We start from the raw sequence: 20,416 nt of genomic DNA, 5'->3' as shown, positions 1-20,416 counted from the left end.
TCTGGCTTGGCGTAGACAGGAGATATTAGATGACCTGGGCCTACGGGGAGAAGAGGCTGTACAAGCACAGCTATGGACTAGCTGTAGAAATGTTAACATCGATGAGGGGATTGTTCAGGGGATGATGTAGAAGATGGGGACCAGCAGCAGTGCCATGTGAAAGCGGAGGAGCTGTGGCAGGTGTATCAGAAGGCCAGGGTGGCCAACAGTCAGTACAGTGTGAAGCTGCAGACCTGCTACTTATACAAAGAGCTACATGTGATACTTGGCAAAGGCACCACTACACCACACGCTAACATCGATACTTCCAAGGAGCCTGACCCAGAGGACGTGGGCCTGAACAGCGAGGAGAAGGGAGAAGAGGAGGACGGAGGAACTGCAACTGGGGAGTCCAACTGTGCCATGAACCGGGACCTGTTTGAGACTCCACTGCAGTCCACTCAGTCCTGGCAGCCAAGCACAGATGAGCCCAGTGCAGGGGAAGGAACCTCAGGTAAGTGTGTCAATTTATTTCTCATTACAGTGATGGCACCCTCAACTTAACAGGATGCAGCTATCAACTATGCATTAATTTATCCAAACGAGAAGAGGTAGTGGTACAACAAAGAGAGAGAGTGTTGTGATCTGCCTTTCATTGCTCTGTAGAGTTAGGCAAGGGGGACCATGTGAGGCAGTTTATGTACACTGGGAAGTCCCTTGAATCCTTCTGAGAGATCTGGATGAAACTTTCACTGAGGTACTCTGCAATCTTCTCCCAAAGGTTTTTAGGGATGGCAGCCTTATTTCTTCCTCTGAGGTAGGAAACTTTCTCCACACCACTCAGCGATAACTTTGGCAGGCACTATTGCAGTACACCTACTAGTACGGGCCTGGGTCGCTTTGGAATGCCAGGAGCAACTGGGCTCTCTGTCTGCCTTTGTTACCTTCAGGAGTGAGATAGTGAAAATCACCACTGCTTGTGGAAAATGGTGCCAGTATTCCATACCATTTCCCTGTATTTATGGTTTCATGCAACCAAGCAATTCTCTTATTTCCCTCATGCATGGTGCTCATACTCACCATGGCTGGTGCTGTGAATGGCACCAGTGATCAAGAACTCAAAAACATAAGTGTCCATAAGCTTGTCTTGTTTAACGCTTTAGAGGTGCAAAGGAAGAGGAGAATCTGAATTTAATTTTCACTTTCTGTTGTAACTATGTTGACTGTGACAATACTGTCTACAGTACTCCTCTGTGTTTTCTCTGCAGCTGCTGCCCTTGCAGCCTTGAAGTTTCCCCCACCACACCCGGGGAACACCTGAGCCAGATAAGAGAAAGAAGAGGACTCAGGATGAGTGAGATCTTGCATGCCAGTGCTGCATCAGACCATGAGCACATGGCTTGGAGGGTCAACATTGCAGACAGCCAGGAGAAGGAAAGAGTGGAAAGGACAGGGGCCTGGGAATTCCAGCAGTAAAAGGAGAGTGAAATGCACCAGGACATAATGGGGCTTCTCAAGCAGCAATCACAGATACTGCAACTCTGATGGACTTACAGGTTCAACAGTCCCGGGCTCACTTTCCTCTGCAACCCACTGAGAACTCTATTATGGGACCTCTCTGCCTTGCCCCCAACAGTCCTTATGACATCAGGGGCTGCTGCACTACCCGTTACCACTCCACCCTGGGGTACGTTAAAGACAATCACAGCTTCACATACGCTGACCTGTAAAAGCCACAGATGGTCTGTGTAGCTGAAATTGACATGAATGTTCTTTTCCCTTCATAAGTTCAGTTCTTGTTAATTTATTTTGTTTTATTAAGTTTTTAATGCATTTATTCTAAAATTGCACTTTTTTTGGGGGGGAGGTTGTACTGATTTGGTAACAGAATAAAATTCTATTATTTAGAACATAATTTATCTGTATCAGTTCACAACATAGGTTGCTGAGTGCCTAGCACTTCTGAAAGCAACCAATTATATGTTACTGTACAGTGTCACACAACTCTTAGGATCGGTCACAGACAAAATTAATAGGTGCATTGATAGTATTAGAATTATACATGTACACCAAGCACCACACAGTCCTTAATGGGCCACAAAACAGCAGAGCCTGGTAAAACACAGTACACCACAGTGTATCACTGTGGATCACTCTTGAAGTGGTCTTTCAAAGCCTCCCTGAGCTGTGTAGCTCCATGTGGTGCTCTTTTAATAGCCCTTGTCTGGCTGTTTAAACTCACTAGGTAACTGCTTCACCTCCGCCCTTTTACCCGAGTGGAAATTTTTCTCCCTTTACTGCACAGACATGCAGGACACAGCAGGCAACTATAACTAAGGTTAAGATTTTGTCACTGTTATTTTTAGTAAAAGGGACAAGACATAGACAATAACAAAAATTCACAGAAGCTTGTGACCTGTCCCTGACTTTTACTAAAAATAACGGACAAAATGGGGAGGAAGGAGGGTCCAGCACCCACTGCTGCTGGGCTCTAGGGCCCCCACCACCACCTGTGGCAGCAGGGGGCTATGCGGGGGGGGAGGGGGGACCTCCAGCTCTGCTACCCCAGGGCTGAAGTGGAAAATGTCACAGGGGGTCGGTCTCTGGAAGTCACAGTTTCCATAACCTCATGACAACAACTAGTGACCAAGGGCTGCCAACACCCTCTGCAGGAAGCCAGCTGGCTGTGACCAGCTGGAGAACAAAGAGTTAAGGGTGGGTAGCCAGGTGATCTATTTTCCCCCAGGAAACAGAACAAAGGACAGAGAGGGGGCCAGGTGTTGGTAGTATGGACTGTTGGAAGGAGGACTCTGGATTCTGGACTGGGACTCGATAGGTCAGAGAGAGCTCTGGACAGAGTCAGATGGACTTTGCTGTAACTTTTCTGTTCCCTGTGCTAACCAAAAACTTTCTATGCTGTGTTCCAGACATCTAATAAGCCCTTCTGTTTTTACAGCACTGGCTGAGAGTCATTCCAGTCTAAGGAAGTTGGGGGTGCATTGCTCCCTTTGGGTGTGCAAGCCTTCCCCTGGGTGTCCAAATCAAGTGGACTCTCTGAGGGTAGCTCATGGAGTAAGCAGCGGTGCTGAAGGCTCCAGGGTTCAATCCCATGAGGAGTGAAGCTAATGGGCTTACCCCAATGAGAGTGAGAGACCCTAAGGTGGTGAACACTCTGAAGGGGTCCTCCCAGGGACTGTTCCAGAGCACGAGACCTGTGGATCCATGACAGCCAGTGTACAGCTTCATGATGAGCCAGGGCAGCAAGGGGTAGGCTGGGATTCCCAGGATTACTATTGGCATTTCAACATTCCCAATGGCAATCTGCTGGTCAAGAAAGAAACTCCCTTCTTGTAGCTTTCTGAAAAGTCTTGTGTTTTTTAAAGATACAAGTGTCATGCACCTTCCCTGACCAGCCCACACTAATGTCAGTGAAGCGTCTCCAGTGATCCATGAACACTTGCATAAACAAAAAAGAGTAGCCCTTTCTGTTGATGTATTCTGTGGCCATGTGGTCTGGTGCAAAAATAGGGATGTGTCCCACTGCACTTTGGGAACCCCATTGCAGCAGATTGATCCACTATGTCCTGCATGTTGCCAAGAGTCACAATCCTACTTAGGAGATGATTAATGGCCCTGCACGTTTGCATGATAATGGCCTCTGCGGTGGATTTTCCCACTTCTGATTGATACTCAGCTGACCGGTTGTAATCTGGCGTTGCAAGTTTCCACAGTGTGATCGTTACTCGTTTCTCCAGTGTCAGTGCAGCTCTCATTTTGGTGTCATAGAATCATAGAATCATAGATTATCAGGGTTGGAAGGGACCCCAGAAGGTCATCTAGTCCAACCCCCTGCTCGAAGCAGGACCAATTCCCAGTTAAATCATCCCAGCCAGGGCTTTGTCAAGCCTGACCTTAAAAACCTCTAAGGAAGGAGATTCTACCACCTCCCTAGGTAACGCATTCCAGTGTTTCACCACCCTCTTAGTGAAAAAGTTTTTCCTAATATCCAATCTAAACCTCCCCCATTGCAACTTGAGACCATTACTCCTCGTTCTGTCACTGTAGCCCTGTTCTGCCCTGTAGCACAGAGATTACTCCTCGTGTCTCTGTGCTACAGGGCTGGGCGAGCTTGGTGCACAAATCCATGAATGTGGCCTTGCGCATCCAAAAGTTCTGCAGCTGCTGCTTGTCATCCCAAGCCTGCATTACGATGCGATCCCACCAGTCAGTGCTCATTTCTCAGGCCCAGAAGTGGCACTCCACGATCTGCAGCTGCTCTGTAAACACCACCACCAACCTTTAATTGTTTTTCTACACATCCCACAGCATTCTGTCCTCTAAGAATTCATCATGTTCCCCATTGATTCAGTTCTTCTTGCAGCTCTGCAAATACTAAAGGATCATGTGTACTGTGCTTGCAACACTCATGACAGTAGTACAGAGCTGTGCGGGATCCATGTTTCTGTCTCAGATGGTGAATAGCGAGGAGAGCTGCATGGATTTGTGTGATTTTGAAAAATAGCCATGAAGATTGTGGGATAAAGATAACATTATGGGATGTAGACAGTTAAACACTTGGAAGTTCATAGAATATCAGGGTTGGAAGGGACCTCAGGAGGTCGTCCAGTCCAACCCCCTGCTCAAAGCAGGACCAATCCCCACTAAATCAAAGGTTGACACTCCTGTGCATCTCATTTCTGCCATACTGTGCGTTGCCAAAACTTCCCAAAGGACTGTGCGCTGGCTGGTGGTGGGTTGCACAGTGGGATACCTACCCATAGTGCACCCAACTGTGTGTTGTTACACGCGTTCCTGGTGCGTATACGTACTGCTGACACTAGCCAAGTATACACGCACACAGGTTTGTGTCAACCAATGTTTGTAGTGTAGGCATGGCCTGAATCTCCCAAGGCTCCACTGAGTCACTTGGGTACCATTACAAGCACTTCCGTGACAGGTGAAGCAAAGTCTATTGGCTTCAAGCTGAGCTTATGAGTTGGCCCAATGCCTATTGCTGACTAATGTGCACGATACTTATTCTGCTTTGAAGGGGGAGCAGGTAGAGTCATAGATTTATTTTTTTTTAACATTAGATTGGACCACTGTGATCCTCTAGTCTGACCTGCATAACTCAGGCCATATGGCATCATCCAGTAATTCTTGCACCTAATTTGTGGTGGAACTAGAGCAAATCTTTTAGAAAGACACTTAATCTTGATTTACTGATGTCAAGTGATGGAGAATCCACCACGTTCCTGTTAATGTGTTCTGCTTAATTATGTGCACTCTCCAAAAAAAAAAAAGGCACTATTTTGATTTAATTTGTCTAGTTTCAGCTTCTAGCCATTGGATCTGACTATACCTTTGTGTGCTAGTTTCAGAGTCTTTTAGTATCTGATACCTTCTGCTTGTGAACAAGATCAGGTTGCCTTTTTAAGCTTCTTTTTGATAAGCTAAAGAGACAGAGTTCCTAAGCCTCTTACTATAAGGCATGTGCTCCAGACCACACATCATTCTAGTGGCTCTTCTCTGAAGCCTCTCAAACTTTTTCATTGCCTTTCTTGAAATGTGGACACCCCAGAACTGATGCAGTATTCCAGTAGTGGTTTCACCACTGCCCTATACAGAGGTAATGCCATTTCCCTCCTCCTCTTTGATATTCCTCTGTTCATACATCCATGAATTACATTATCCCTTTTAGCCACACTGTTACACTAGGAACTCTTGTTTAGTTGTTTATCTGTTGTGAGCTGAAGTCTTTTTCAGATTCACATCTCTTCCTGGTTACAGTCTCCCCCCAGCCTACATTCTGATGATCTGGATGCATGACCTTGAATCTTGATGCATCTGACCTCATTAAAACACATGTTTAAATGTGCTCAGTTTACCAAGCAATTCAGATTGTTCTGTGCTGTTCACATTATTTACCACTGCATCAAGTCTTTGTCATCTTCAAACTTATCAGCAATGATTGTTGATAAAAATATTGAATAGCTTAGACCCAGTCCCTGCAGAACCCTCTAAGAAATGCTTGTATTCAGTGATGATTTCCCATATTTTGAGATCTAGTATGTACCATAACTCTATACAAAGTCAATAACTTCTAATATTGTCCCATTTTTCTGTATTCCCATCTGTCTGTCCTCCTGTTGTCTTTTTATCTTATAGTTGGACTGTAAACTCTTTGGGTAGGAACTGTGTTTTTGACAGCCCCCAGCACAGTGGGGTCCTGCTCCATAACTAGGGCTTCTAAAGGTGCTACAATACTACAAATAATACTTAATATGTCAGTTATTACATGCTTAGCTGACGAAGTTCTTACCAAAAATAATTTGATTGAAAAGACCTATGTTCCCTTAAACCATGTTGATTGGCATTATTTATATTTCTATCCGTGTAATTCTTTGAGTCTTCTTTTCACCATTCCATTGTTTTCCTAGTCACTGTTCGACTAACCAGCCTACAGTTAACCTGGTCACCTTGTGGTACGTTTATAAATATTTGCACAACATTAGCTTTCTTCCAGTCCTCTGAAACTTCCCCAATACTCCAGGTTTTATTAAAAACTGATATCAGTGGGCCAGAGAGCTCTTCAACTCTTATTTCTTCTATTTTATTAATTCTTGACTGATGTTCCATGTGTTAGTTGTTCACCAACCACACCTGTGAACCCTGGAGGGCTGCCTTATGCTGTATTGAGGCAATTTTCAGGGGATGTCATGCTCTGGCACTAAAGTGCCTGGAGAGGGTCCTCTGAGTTCTCAGGCTTGCACTAGTGAGTCAAGATCTGGTAGCCTCGCTCTCTGGGCCTGGGGATATCAGGATTTAGCTACCGTGTTCCAAGTTTTTGGGACAGGTGCTATTAAACTGCCCTTCTGGAGCTCTTCATCTTCATGGTCCTGTCCTCTGAAACCTGTGGGCAAAAAGACTTGCTCCTACATTGAGTGCTATCTCAGGTGATGTCTACACTACGAAATTAGGTCAAATTTATAGAAGTCGATTTTTTAGAAATCGATTTTATACAGTCGATTGTGTATGTCCCCACTTAAGACCATTAAGTCGGCGAAGTGCGTCCACAGTACCGAGCCTAGCATCAACTTCCGGAGTGTTGCACTGTGGGTAGCTATCCCACAGTTGCCACAGTCTCCGCTGCCCATTGGAATTCTGGGTTGAGATCCCAATGCCTGATGGGGCAACAAATATTGTTGTGGATGGTTCTGGGTACATGTCGGCAGGTCTCCTTTCCCTCCGTGAAAGCAACAGCAGACAATCATTTTGCGCCTTTTTTTCCTGGGTTACCCGTGCAGATGCCATACCACGGCAAGCATGGAGGCCGCTCAACTCACCATCGCCATACGTCTCCTGAGTGCTGGCAGACGTGGGACTGCATTGCTACACAGCAGCAGCTCATTACCTTGTGGCAGCAGATGGTGCATTATGACTGGTAGCCGCCCTTGTCGTCTCCTGGGTGCTTTTGGCCGGCCTCGGTGAGGTCTGTCAGGGGCGCCTGGGCAGACATGGGTGCTCCTGGCAGACCTCGGTGAGTTCTGTCAGAGGCGCCTGGACATAAATGGGGGTGACTCAGGTCATTCTCTTCTTTAAATTTTGTCTAATGGAGATTCAGTCCTGCCTGGAATATTGGCAGAGGGATAGCTCAGTGGTTTGAGCATTGGCCTGCTTAAACCGAGGGTTGTGAGTTCAGTCCTTGAGGGGGCCATTCTGCCTCAGGCTGCTCTCCCAGCCAGCAGCACTGCGAACACCCAGGAGACGACGGCGAGCAGTCGTACTGCACTATCTGCTGCCAGCCTACCCCTTGCTTCCCTCTACCTCTGTGAAAGCAATGGCCGACAATCATTTCGCGCATTTTTCTGTGCAGGCGCCATATTGCTGTCAGCATCGTCATCCACCCATCGCTTCCGCTGCCACTCTGCTCTCCTGCAAACGCCATACCACAGCAAGCATGGAGCCCGCTCAGATAACCGCGGCAGTTATGACTGTTCTAAACACCATGCGCATTATCCAGCAGTATATGCAGAACCAGAACCTGCAAAAGCAGGCAAGTAGGCGATGGCAGCGTGGTGAGGAGAGTGATGAGGACATGGACACAGACTTCTCTTAAAGTACGTGCCCTGGCAATGTGGACATCATGGTGGTAATGGGGCAGGTTCATGCCATGGAACGCTGATTCTGGGCTCAGGAAACAAGCACAGACTGTTGGGACCGCATAGTGTTGCAGGTCTGGTACGATTCCCAACGGCTGCAAAACTTTCGTATGCGTAAGGGCACTTTCATGGAACTTTGTGACTTGTTTTCCCCTGCCAGAATATCAAGATGAGAGCAGCCCTCACAATTCACAAGCGAGTGGCGATAGCCCTGTGGAAGCTTGCAATGCCAGACAGCTACTGGTGAGTCGGGAATCAATTTGGAGTGGGCAAATCTACTGTGGGGGCTGCTGTGATCCAAGTAGCCAACGCAATCACTGAGCTGCTGCTACCAAGGATGTGACTCTGGGAAATGTGCAGGTCATAGGGAATCCCACTGCAGCAAAGCCATCCACTAACTGTGGTGGGGCAATAGACAGAACACTTATCTCTATCTTGGCACTGGAGCACCAAGGCAGCGAGTACATAAACCAAAAGGGGTACTTTTCAGTGGTGCTGCAAGCACTGGTGGATCACAAGGGATGTTTCACCAACATTAACGTGGGATGGCCAGGAAAGGTACACGATGCTCACATCTTCAGGAACTCTGGTCTGTATGAACAGCTGCAGTAAGGGACTTACTTTCCAGACCAGAAAATAACCGTTGGGGATGTTGAAATGCCTATAGTTATCCTTGGGGACCCAGCCTACCCTTAATGCCATGGCTCATGAAGCCATCACAGGCAGCCTGGACAGTAGTCAGTAGCTGTTCAACTATAGGCTGAGCAAGTGCAGAAGGGTGGTGGAATGTGCATTTAGACGTTTAAAAGCGCGCTGGCAGAGTTTACTGACTCAGTTGGACCTCAGCGAAACCAATATTCCCATTGTTATTGCTGCTTGCTGTGCGCTCCACAGTATCTGTGAGAGTAAGGGGGAGACGTTTATGGTGGGGTGGGAGGTTGAGGCAAATCGCCTGGCCGCTGATTACGCGCAGCCAGACACCAGGGTGGTTAGAAGAGTACAGGAGGGTGCGGTGCACATCAGAGAAGCTTTGAAAACCAGTTTCATGACTGGCCAGGCTGCGGTGTGAAAGTTCTGTTTGTTTCTCCTTGATGAAACCCCCCGCCCCTTGGTTCACTCTACTTCCCTGTAAGCTAAGCACCCTCCCCTCCCCCCTTCGATCACCACTTGCAGAGGCAATAAAGTCATTGTTGCTTCAAATTCATGCATTCTTTATTAATTCATCACATAAATAGGGGGATAACTGGCAAGGAGTGGGGGAGGAGGGAAGGACAAGGCCACACTGCACTTTAAAACTTATTGAAGCCAGCTTTCTGTTGCTTGGGCAGGCCTCTGGGGTGGAGTGGTTGGGTGCCCGGAAGCTCCCCCACCGCGTTCTTGGCCGTCTGGGTGAAGAGGCTATGGAACTTTGGGGAGGAGGGTGGTTGGTTACACAGGGGCTGTAGCGGCCTTTCCTGCACCTCAACCATATACCGGAGCATATCAGTTTGATTGTCCAGTAGCTTCAGCATTGACTCCTGCCTTCTGTCAGCAAGCTGACGCCACCTATCATCTTCAGCCTGCCACTTATTATCTTCAAGCCCCCACCTGTCTTCGCATTCATATTGTGCTTTCCTGGACTCTAACATTGTCTGCCTCCATGCATTCTGCTGGGCTCTTTCAGTGTGGGAGGACTGCATGAGCTCAGAGAACATTTCATCACGAGTGCGGTTTTTTTCTCCTTCTAATCTTCGCTAGCCTCTGGGAAGGAGGTGATAGTGTGAGCGTTGAAACATTTGCAGCTGCGGGAGGAAAAAAAGAGAGTAGTAGTTAAGACACGTTTTAGAGAACAATGGGTAGACTCTTTCAGGATGAACCTTGCTGTTAACATTACATAGCACATGTGCATTTGGTACAAGGTCTCATTTTGCCTCTTATATTGAGGGTCTGCCGGTTTGGTGTGAGAGATCACACATGCAGGGTCGGCGGGCAACAGAATTCGGCTTGCAGGCAGCCATGGTAAGCCACAGTCTTTTGGCTTCTTTAACCTTCATAACGTGGGAATGGTTTCAAACAGCAGCGCCCTCATTTCCCATACCAAACAGCCGTTGGGTTGGCCATTTAAAATGGGTTGGCAATTTAAAAGGAGGGGCTGCTGTGTTCGGGTTAACATGCAGCACAAATCCAACTAACCCCCCACCCCCCAATTCTCTGGGATGATCGCTTCACCCCTCCCCCCACCGCGTGGCTAACAGCGAAGAAGATTTCTGTTCAGCCACAGGCAAACAGCCCAGCAGGAACGGCAACCTCTGAATGTCCCCTTAATAAAATTCCCCTATTTCAACCAAGTGACCATGAATGATATCACTCTCCTGAGGATAACACAGAGAGATCAAGAATGGATGTTGTTTGAATGCCAGCAAACACCAGGACCACACGCTGCCATGCTTTCTTATGAAATGATTCCAGACTACGTGCTACTGGCCTGCCGTAGTAAAATGTCCTACCATGGAGGACGCAATGAGGCTGCCCTCCCCAGAAACCTTTTGCAAAGGCTTTGGGCATACCTCTAGGCCAGCTTCATTGAGATGTCCCTGGAGGATTTCTGCTCCATCCCCAGACACGTTAACAGACTTTTCCAGTAGCTGTACTGGCCGCGAATGCTTCCCAAGTCTTCAGAGCAAATTAATCATTAAACATGCTTGCTTTTAAACCGTGTATTATATTTACAAAGGTACACTCACCAGAGGTGCCTTCTCCACCTTCAAGGTCTGGGAGCTCAGGTTGGGAGGGTACTATCTCCAGGGTGATAAACAGTTCCTGGCTGTCGGGGAGAACGGTTTCTCTGTTTGCCTGGTGTGCGCTATCTTCAACCTCCCCCTTCTCATCATCTTCCTCGTCCCCAAAATCCTCATCCCTGTTGCGTGAGACTCCCTTGCAGGAGTCCACGTACAGGTGTGGGGTAGTTGTAGGGGCACCCCCTAGAATTGCATGCAGCTCATCATAGAAGCGGCATGTCTGGGGCTCTGACCCCGAGCGGGCGTTTGCCTCTTGGGTTTTTTGGTAGGCTTGCCTGAGCTCCTTAAGTTTCACGCGGTACTGCTGCGGGTCCCTGTTATAGCCTCTGTCCTTCATGACCTTGGAGATTTTTTCAAATATTTTGGCATTTCCTCTTTTGGAACAGAATTCTGATAGCACGGATTCGTCTCCCCATACAGCGATCAGTTCCAGTACCTCCCGTTTGGTCCATGCTGGAGCTCTTTTGCAGTTCTGGGACTCCATGGTCACCTCTGCTGATGAGATCTGCATGGTCACCTGTGCTGATCAGCTTGCCACGCTGGCCATACAGGAAATGAAATTCAAAAGTTCGCGGGGCTTTTCCTGTCTATCTGGCCAGTGCATCCGAGTTGAGAGTGCTGTCCAGAGTGGTCACAATGGAGCACTGTGGGATAGCTCCCGGAGGCTAATACCATCGAATTGCATCCACATTAACCCAAATTCGACCCGGAGATGTTGATTTCAGCGCTAATTCCCTCGTCGGGCAGGAGTACAGAAATTGATTTTAAGAGCCCATTAAGTCGACAAAAATGGCTTTGTTTTGTGGACGGGTGCAGGGTTAAATCAATCTAACGGTGCTAAATTCGACCTAAACTCGTAGTGTAGACCAGGGCTGAGAGACGGCCTCAGTGACAGTCTTCTCCCTCACTATCAAGGAAAAATAAGGTGAGCCATGAGGCTCCTGACTCTTCGCACCACTATCACCATGGGTTTGTCCTGATTCCAGGGCTCCAGGTGTTGAGATGGACAACATCTAATGTCCTCCACTTGGATGTCTTAATGTTGATGGCCTCCAGATCTTATGGTACCAGGGTTCTAGTGTTCCTATTATCTGATGTGCTGGAAACTTAATGCCATATGTATTTATCTGGACTGTTCCCACAGTGTTGGGTGGCCAGATGTCTGGGCCTCAGTAGGCCAGATCATGGTGTTGGCATCCCCAAAAGTCTCTTTATTTCTGACACTGGCATCAGCCATGAGTTGAAATGCCTCAATATCGAATTCGTCTGTGCATTCTTTTACGGTATGTCTACACTTAAAACGCTACAGCAGAACAGCTGCGCCACTGTAGAGCTTTAGTGTAGACACTACCTATGCCATTGGGAGAGGTTCTCCAGTCAGTGTAGGTAATTAATCTCCTCAAGAGGCAGAGAAGAATTCTTCTATCAACCTAGCACTATCTCTACATGGGGACTTAGGTTGGCTTAACTGGGCCGCACAGGGTGTATGGATTTTTCACACTCCTGACTGATGTAGTTAAACCAACCTAATTTTCTAGACCAGGCCTTTATCTGGCATTTTCCACTTCTTCCTTGGTACCATCTAGAGAAGCTTCCCCTGCTGCTTCTTTCAGTATTTTCTCTGGTTTTGGTAGAGGTGATTTTGGGAACAGATTACTCCTTTGCCTAAGACAGAGGTGTCAAGTGATCTACCTTCTTGATGTAATTTTGGAGCTGGTATGATATGTTCAGATTCTGCAGAAACTAAACTTTGCTTGCCGAAAGGGAGCAAGCTTCTAGCCATTGTGACTTAGGGGAAAAAAACCTTTCCATGAATATAAATGGAGAGTGTTTCAGGCTGTCAGTCATTTCAGGAAGACAATAAATGTCTCCTATCCCTTCAAGCCTGATGATGATGATTCATTTTTACTGCTGACCATTTTAGTGGATAGAGTGGGTTGTAGGAATTGTAAGATGCTGTAGGGAAGAAAGAGACTTCGGGCTTTTCTATGTGGAAAGTGGAATTGAAATAGTTATCAGTTATTTCATTATGAATCGGTGAGTGGGCAGTCTTATTTTGGAATGAGTTTCTGCGCAGACTTATACCAAAATAACCAAAAAGTATGAATTGCAACAGATTTAATTATTTCAATTCCAATCTCAGTGTACACAAGCCCAAAGATGAGGGAGAGAAGTAGAGAAAGAAGAACAACAAAGGACGAACAACAAAGGACAGAAATAGCAGTCGTCATAAAGGGGAGCATAGTTTCCCTGTGAGAGGTGCAGAATACAACAATAAGATACAGAATATATTGTAGAGTCACTGGTCACAGCTTTGTAACTGTGGTTGTGTTGTGTTTTGCACTTGCACCAAGAATTCAGCCTCTTATGTATGAAGGACACGTATAACTTCCCCCAAAATTATGAGATTTACAACTGGAATACAGAATGAATTTTCTGAGCATTTAGATCCTAATTACAACATTTATTTATAAGTTTTAATCAAAGTAAGAAAGTTAGCGCTCATTTTAGAAGCTGGCGCCCCACTTCTTTTATCCTGAATAATCTTAATAATGGAACAACAGATTCTTCAACCTCCCCATATAGTTAAAGCTCATGCATAGACTGTTGGAGAAATTGGGTTGTATTAGGTTGTAAGGTATTGACAATTTTATATTATTATTATTATGATAGCCTATAGACAGGGCCAGGTCAACAGCTTAAGTCATTCTCAACTCGGGCCAATATGACATTGGAAGTAATTTGACTCCTAAGTAGAGAGAAGATGAGACTGTAGTAAGCAGCAGCATTAGGGTAATGTAATCATGCATACGGATGTTCCTTGCCCACTTCCTGACCAATAGAACTGAGTGTCTTCCGAGAGAAGCAAGTAGCTGTGACTCTTATCAGTGTCAGCATGATCAAATATATTGCTGAACCTCAGGAAATGCATTCATAGTGGAGAGCCCTATTTCAAGTAGTTATTTGCCCCTGGACCTTGCTGGTGGTTCCTCATTTTCTGTGTTGGACTCTGGCAAGGATGTTTATTCTTCTGGCTACCACGAATTTGTAAACTTGTCAGCCCAATAATTATAGGTGAAGCGAATTGTGATAGCAATTATTAGGGTTGCCTGACACTTCCCAATGTAAGATTTTGTTTTCAATTGGTTATAACTTTGTCTGAAATTTCCCATTGGGTGTCTTCCTAAGGCTGAATTTTTTGGGGGAAAGTTTCCACCAAAATGGTTCAGCCGTTTCTGAGAGTGATTTGTTGTTTTTTTTTTTTGGTTTGGGGTTTTATTTTTTTCAATCCTTGAGACATTTTCCTTGAACAGCTCTAGTGCCCCTATGCTTTGGAGCAGGGGTTGAAATTTGTGTCCAGAGGCAGAGAGATGCCTTTTGCTGTTCCTGGGAAAATCTGCCCAAATTTGGCCAAGTTTATAAGCCTTCGAAAAACCAGTTTTAATATGTTCAGTAGAGCCCTGCAGAGCTTAACAGCTAAAATCTCCAAAGATTCCATCCCCTCACAGCTCCTCTGTACATTTTGTATGGGACCCTGAGAACAAATCAGGGTTGCGTAGTGAAGGTGGCTGTTGTCTATAGGACCCCTGTCTCGTTTGGTGCAGAAGTTGGAAGGTGAATAAAGTTGGGGATTGCAGGAAGAGAAAGGATGGTCTCATAATTAACACAGTTGAATGCTGCCCTGGACAATTGGATTCATTCCTGTCTCTACCATAGAATTCCTGCGTGATACTGGGGAAATCAGTTAAACCAAACTTTTCACAGATGGTCACTAATTGTGTATTCCTCACTTTCTGAGGTCTGATTTACAGAGGTGTTGAGCACTCACAGCTGCAGCTGAAGTCAGTGGGAGCTGCACTTGAATACATAAAGTGCTATATAATGCTAATTACTCTGAAAAAAGTTCCATGCATCTCAAATTGAGCACCTAAAATTAGAGGGAACTTCTTGCCATTAATCTCTGCCCCTCAGTTTCCCTTTTGTACAATGAGGATAATATCATATTGCCTCCCAGGGTGTTGTGAAGAAAAATTAACATTTGTGAAGCACTTGTATGCTGTAGTGATGCGTGCTGCAGAAAAGTCTATGCGGAAATGAATAATTTTGTCTTCAGAACAGGGTTTGAATAGTGTGTAGTAAATAAGTCTTAGAACCACACATTGTTTTCTCCTCATTGAACAAAGTATTGAATAACTGCCTATTCAGTGAGCACCATTCATCCTCTGCACTAAATGAGGTAGGGATCCTGTGGAAATAATAGAAAAGGAGTACTTCTGGCACCTTAGAGACTAACAAATTTATTTGAGTATAAGCTTTCGTGAGCTACAGCTCATGCTCAAATAAATTTGTTAGTCTCTAAGGTGCCACAAGTCCTCCTTTTCTTTTCGCGGATACAGACTAACATGGCTGCTACTCTGAAACCTGTGGAAATAATAGTGATTATGTAATTAAAGATTGTGTCATAATGCATGTACACAAGGGGGCTGAATTAAGATTGCACAGGCAACCTTAATTCTTGGGCCACCGGGTAGGGGGAATACAGAGCCCAGGAGCACACACACCCACTAATGGACCCTAGAGGTTTATGGCTTGGACTTGTATAAACCTGTCTTCTTGTCTGCACTAAGTTATATTCCTGTCTCTTTCCTCACCCAGGATACCCTTTTGCCTTGTTCCAGCGCTATTTCCTCTTCCAGAAGGAGGTCTACCTCATTCACCTGTATAACACCCTAACAGGGCTCTCAATTGCCTACTTCAACTTCGGTAAGAGGGATATGGGGAGAAATGGGCTGCTTGGCTCAGAGCTTGCTGCGGTTTGAGAACCTGTGGTTAGGAGCTGCTGTGTAGTTCAATTCCCAGTCCATCTCTCTCTACAGGGACGCAGTTCACTCACTCCCTGCTGTGTGTCCTGATCCAGTTCCTCATACTGAGGCTTATGGGCCGCACGATAACTGCTGTCTTGACCACCTTCTGCTTTCAAATAGTAAGTGCCTCCTTCTTCTCTGTGTTCACCTAGAGTGGGAAGCCTGCTGCTGCTACCCAATTCTTTACTTCCCAGTAGTGAGCATGGGAGGGGATAGAACAAGTTTTGTTGCAGTAGTCAGCCTGAGTAATCCATACCATGGTCTCTTTCAGACATACCTTATGGCTGGTTATTACTTCACCGCCACAGAGCATTATGACATTAAGTGGACCATGCCACACTGTGTCTTGACTCTCAAGCTGATTGGTGAGTGATGCCACCTATTCCCTTCCCTTACATACACTGTGTATATGCTTTCCATCACTCCTGCCCCAAAGATGAGGAGGTGTTTAAATCCTTAGGGGTTCAGCCGTATCCTTCCAAAGATGGTCTCAGCGTAATTCTGTTCTCTCTCTATCTCTAGGCTTGGCCATCGATTATTACGATGGAGGGAAGGATTTGGTGAGTGAAGCCCCATCTCTCTCTTCCACTTCTGGAGGCCAGAAGAGTCAAGTTCTGGGGAGAGAGTCAAAGAGCTAAATCCCCAGCTCAGCAAAGCCATGGCTGGGAGGGTGCATCTGCATGTGTGTAAGGGACATGAACTCCAGAGTGGAAAGGGATTGTCTGGGATAATAGTAATCACAGCTGGGGCTAGCCATTTCAGCTCTGGGATCCATGACAGGATCTTATTCTCTCCCAAATCTCATAAAATCCATTCCTCAGGGCTTCTAGTTCCCCATGTCCTGAACAATGGGGCCCTTCCTTTGCGGAAATACTCCCCAGTCTTACAGACATCTCAGCACTGGGTCATACTTCCTGTGCTCCTTTCCCTTGGTTCAGTCTCATCCCTGTTCTCCCCTCTTCAGTCCCACAGGGTGCCTACCCATGTAGATGACCTGCCCATCCCCCTTATTCCTTGTTTAGGGTGTTGTGACCAGGACCCTAGCAACTAGGGAGCAGTCACCCTACCCAGAGTAGGGTGTGAGAAAGCCTGCTTCCTTATGGAGGAAGAGAGACTAGAATCTCTGCTGTTGTCTCCTAATCCCCATTCTAACATATCCCTTGCATGTCTACTGTTTGGGGCTTTGCCCTGTCCCCACCACCCAGACAAATCACCACTGATAATAAGAGAGCATGGTTCAGTTGAGACTTCCAAGGTGAAGTTCAAATAACAAAACTATTGAGTAGTGTAATGGGCTTGTGCCCCAGGAATGTATCCTTCTGCTGGGAAGTGTGGATCCCAGCACTGGAGCTTTGTATGAGTTGGGGTGTGTGCATGCCACTGCAAACTAGAGGAGACTAGGAATGCAGCTCCTAGTGCACTTGGCATGCTGGAGGGGGTGGGTGCAGTTCCCCCTGTTGAGGGATCAGCTGGGAGCGTGGGTCCCCATGATTGGGCCTTCAATGTAGATACTGTTGCTGTTGTGGGGTAGCAGGCTTGCATCCACAGGAATCAATGAACTGGTGAGTCCTTTGAGCAAAGCAGTTGATAACTCAAACCAGAGGGGAGATGGATTGCGGGAGTTAAATCCACAATTAGTCTAGGGCAATATTAATGTCGCTCCCTTTGATACAGGAGTCCCTGAACCCTGAGCAGAAGCGGTTTGCAGTCCATGGAGTTCCTACCTTACTGGAGGTCTCGGGTTTCTCCTATTTCTATGGTGCCTTCATGGTGGGGCCCCAGTTCTCCATGACAGACTATCAGAAACTGGCAAGGGGCGAGATGACTGATGTTCCAGGCCAAAGACCCAACAGGTAACCAGAGCCACGCTGGCCCCCTCCCTCATGAGAGCCCCAAGCACCCTTTACCAAGATATTCACGCCAGTCCCTGCATTACATTGCCATCTAGCACCACACTGGAGCTCAGGGGTCAATACTGACTCTCAGGGGGAAGCAGCCTACAAACTTGCCACATCACAGCACCCTCCTTAGTACTGCTCTTGGGTATTGTTGTTTTGTTCTGACTCTGGAAAACTCAATGCAGACCCAGCCCAAGCCTTGTGAGGGTCTTGATCCCAGTTCCCAGTGGGGGTGGCCACTGCAGTGGATCCTCCTTCAGCCCCATCTGAGCCCTTATCTCCACTTCTATTTTGTTCAATTTGGGAGTCTTGAGTTTCTTTCCAACATTTGACCTCTGATCTCCACTTTCTTTCCCCCCTCCCAGCCTTGTGCCTGCTGTCAAGCGCCTTACCCTAGGCCTCTTCTTTCTGGTAACCTATACCCTAGTGAGCCAATACATCTCTGATGAAGACCTCATCTCTGATGCATACCTGGTAAGTACTAGTCTTAGTAGTAAGAGTTGAGCTTTAGAAGCTAATCTATTCCCGTAGGTGGCACCAGCTACTCAAGACAGGAATTGTAAAACTAAATGAAAACTTTTAAGGATTGCGTAGTTAAATATCACAGAAGGTTAGTCACTGCAAATGTTAAGCACCCCCCACTAATTCAGTAGCATTGCATGCCTGAGGGGTTGCATTTAATGATGAACACGACTACTGAATTATAAATTGAACAAAAAACTTAGTGCAATCCAGTTACTGTTGCTGTTGGAACCATTTATATTTCCTGATCATGTAATGATTAGCCTTTAATCATTACCATAACAAAGTTCTTTGCATATAGTTTCCTAGGATTTTTTATACTTAAAAAAGGTAAAGAAGAAATCATGAATCATTTATTTTCAAGACTTCACAAACTAAGCATTCCCTAATGCCAGCACAACAATGAAGGATCCACTCAGGGTCCTGCTTGTTTGTCAATGTTGTTGCTTAAAAAAATAAAGTAGTGACTTTACTCAGCAGGTCCAGTTCACTTTTCAGGTTAACTCACTTGAGTTTGAAACTGATCTGATTTTTTAAGATCCTTGGAGACATGGCTGATTTCTCCCTAAAGTTCATCAGTTTTTCTACATAACCATGAACAAACAAGGACTTTAAAATTTAGAAATAAAAATATTAACTAGGGCTGTCGATTAATCACAATTAACTCATGTGATTAACTCAATTAATTGCAATTAATTGCAGTTTTAATTGCATTGTTACACAGAATACCAATTGAAATTTATTAAATATTTTGGATGTTTTTCTACATTTTCATATATATTTTATTTTGTGTTGTAATTGAAATCAAAGTGTATATTTATTATAAATATATGCACTGTAAAAACTATAAACAAAAGAAATAGTATTTTTTCAGTTCCTCATACAAGTACTGTAGTGCAATCTCTTTGTCGTGAAAGTGCAACTTACAAATGTAAAATTTTTTTTGGTACATAACTGCACTCAAAAATCAATGTAAAACTTCAGGGCCTACAAGTCCACTCAGACCTACTTCTTGTTCAGCCAAGTGCTAAGACAAACAAGTTTGTTTACATTTACAGGAGATAATGCTGCCCTCTTCTTATTTACAATGTCACCAGAAAGTGAGATCAGACATTTGCATGGCACTTTTGTAGCTGGCATTGTAAGGTATTTACGTGTCAGATATCCTAAACATTCGTATGCCCCTTCATGCTTCGGCCACCATTCCAGAGGACATGCTTCCATGCTAGTGATGCTTGTTAAAAAATGTGTTAATTACATTTGTGATTGATCTCCTTGGGGGAGAATTGTATGTCCCCTGCTCTGTTTTACCAGCATTCTGATACATATTTCATGTAATAGTAGTCTCGGATGATGACTCAGCACTTTTTTCATTTAAAGAACACTTTCAGTGCAGATTTGACAAAACACAAAGAAGATACCAATGTGAGGTTTCTAAAGATAGCTACAGCACTCGACCCAAGGTTTAAGAATCAGAAGAACCTTCCAAAATCTGAGAGGCATGAGAGGTGTGGAGCATGCTCTCAGAAGTCTTAAAAGAGCAACACTCTGATGCGGAAACTACAGAACCCAAACCACCAAAAAAGAAAGCTGCTTTGGATTGTTATTGAGCAGAACCTGTCATCAACATGGACACGTCCCCTGGAATGGCGGTTGAAGAATGAAGGGACATATGAATCTTTAGCGCATTACAACAGTGCCATGAGAACTCCTGTTCTCACTTTCAGGTGACACTGTAAACAAGAAGCGGGCAGAATTATCTCCTCCAAAGTTAAAAAACTTGTCTGTCTGAGCTATTGGCTGAACAAGAAGCAGGATTGAGTGGACTTGCAGGCTCTAAAATTTTACATTGTTTTATTTTTGAATGCAGTTTTTTTTGTACATAATTCTACATTTGTAAGTTCAACTTTCATGATAAAGAGATTGCACTACAGTACTTGTATTAGGTGAATTGAAAAACACTTTATATTTATTTTTATTACAAATATTTGCATGGTAAAAAAAAGTGAGCACGGTACACTTTATATTCTGTGCTATAATTGAAATCAATATATTTTAAAATGAGAAAACATCCCAAAATATTTAAATAAATGGTATTCTGTTATTGTTTAACAATGCGATTAATTTTTTTCATCGCTTGACAGCCCTAATATTAACCCTAAAATGCTTCTGAAATGGCTATTATGTTACTGCTCCAGCTGGTATTTGGCTGT

General features: G+C 45.3%; 2 protein-coding genes across 3 annotated transcripts in view; one reads left to right on the top strand and one right to left on the bottom strand.

Annotated features, from left to right (window-relative positions):
- Positions 1-20,416, top strand: part of LPCAT3 (lysophosphatidylcholine acyltransferase 3) — a 31,548-nt gene that overhangs the window by 3,374 nt on the left and 7,758 nt on the right. For both annotated transcript variants that reach the window (XR_012635758.1, XM_074934279.1), the window contains exons 2-7: positions 15,575-15,682; positions 15,796-15,902; positions 16,055-16,148; positions 16,306-16,343; positions 17,458-17,636; positions 18,047-18,155. Coding sequence is in view for 1 of the 2 variants with exons in the window: in XM_074934279.1 (XP_074790380.1) it covers positions 15,575-15,682; positions 15,796-15,902; positions 16,055-16,148; positions 16,306-16,343; positions 17,458-17,636; positions 18,047-18,155 (635 nt within the window). In the remaining variant the exon portion in view is untranslated. The remainder of the gene's footprint in view (positions 1-15,574; positions 15,683-15,795; positions 15,903-16,054; positions 16,149-16,305; positions 16,344-17,457; positions 17,637-18,046; positions 18,156-20,416) is intronic.
- Positions 9,338-11,635, bottom strand: LOC141984707 (myb/SANT-like DNA-binding domain-containing protein 7). The gene is made up of 2 exons (XM_074948020.1): positions 10,865-11,635; positions 9,338-9,922 (listed from the first exon to the last, which is right to left on the bottom strand). The coding sequence occupies exons 1-2, from the start codon at positions 11,427-11,429 to the stop codon at positions 9,840-9,842; spliced, it is 648 nt and encodes a 215-aa protein (XP_074804121.1). The 5' UTR covers positions 11,430-11,635; the 3' UTR covers positions 9,338-9,839.

The sequence above is a fragment of the Natator depressus genome, chromosome 1 (genome assembly GCF_965152275.1).
Source record: "Natator depressus isolate rNatDep1 chromosome 1, rNatDep2.hap1, whole genome shotgun sequence".
Taxonomy (NCBI): domain Eukaryota; kingdom Metazoa; phylum Chordata; order Testudines; family Cheloniidae; genus Natator; species Natator depressus.
Note: the sequence above shows the minus strand (reverse complement) of the source record. Positions and strands in the feature narration are given on the sequence as shown.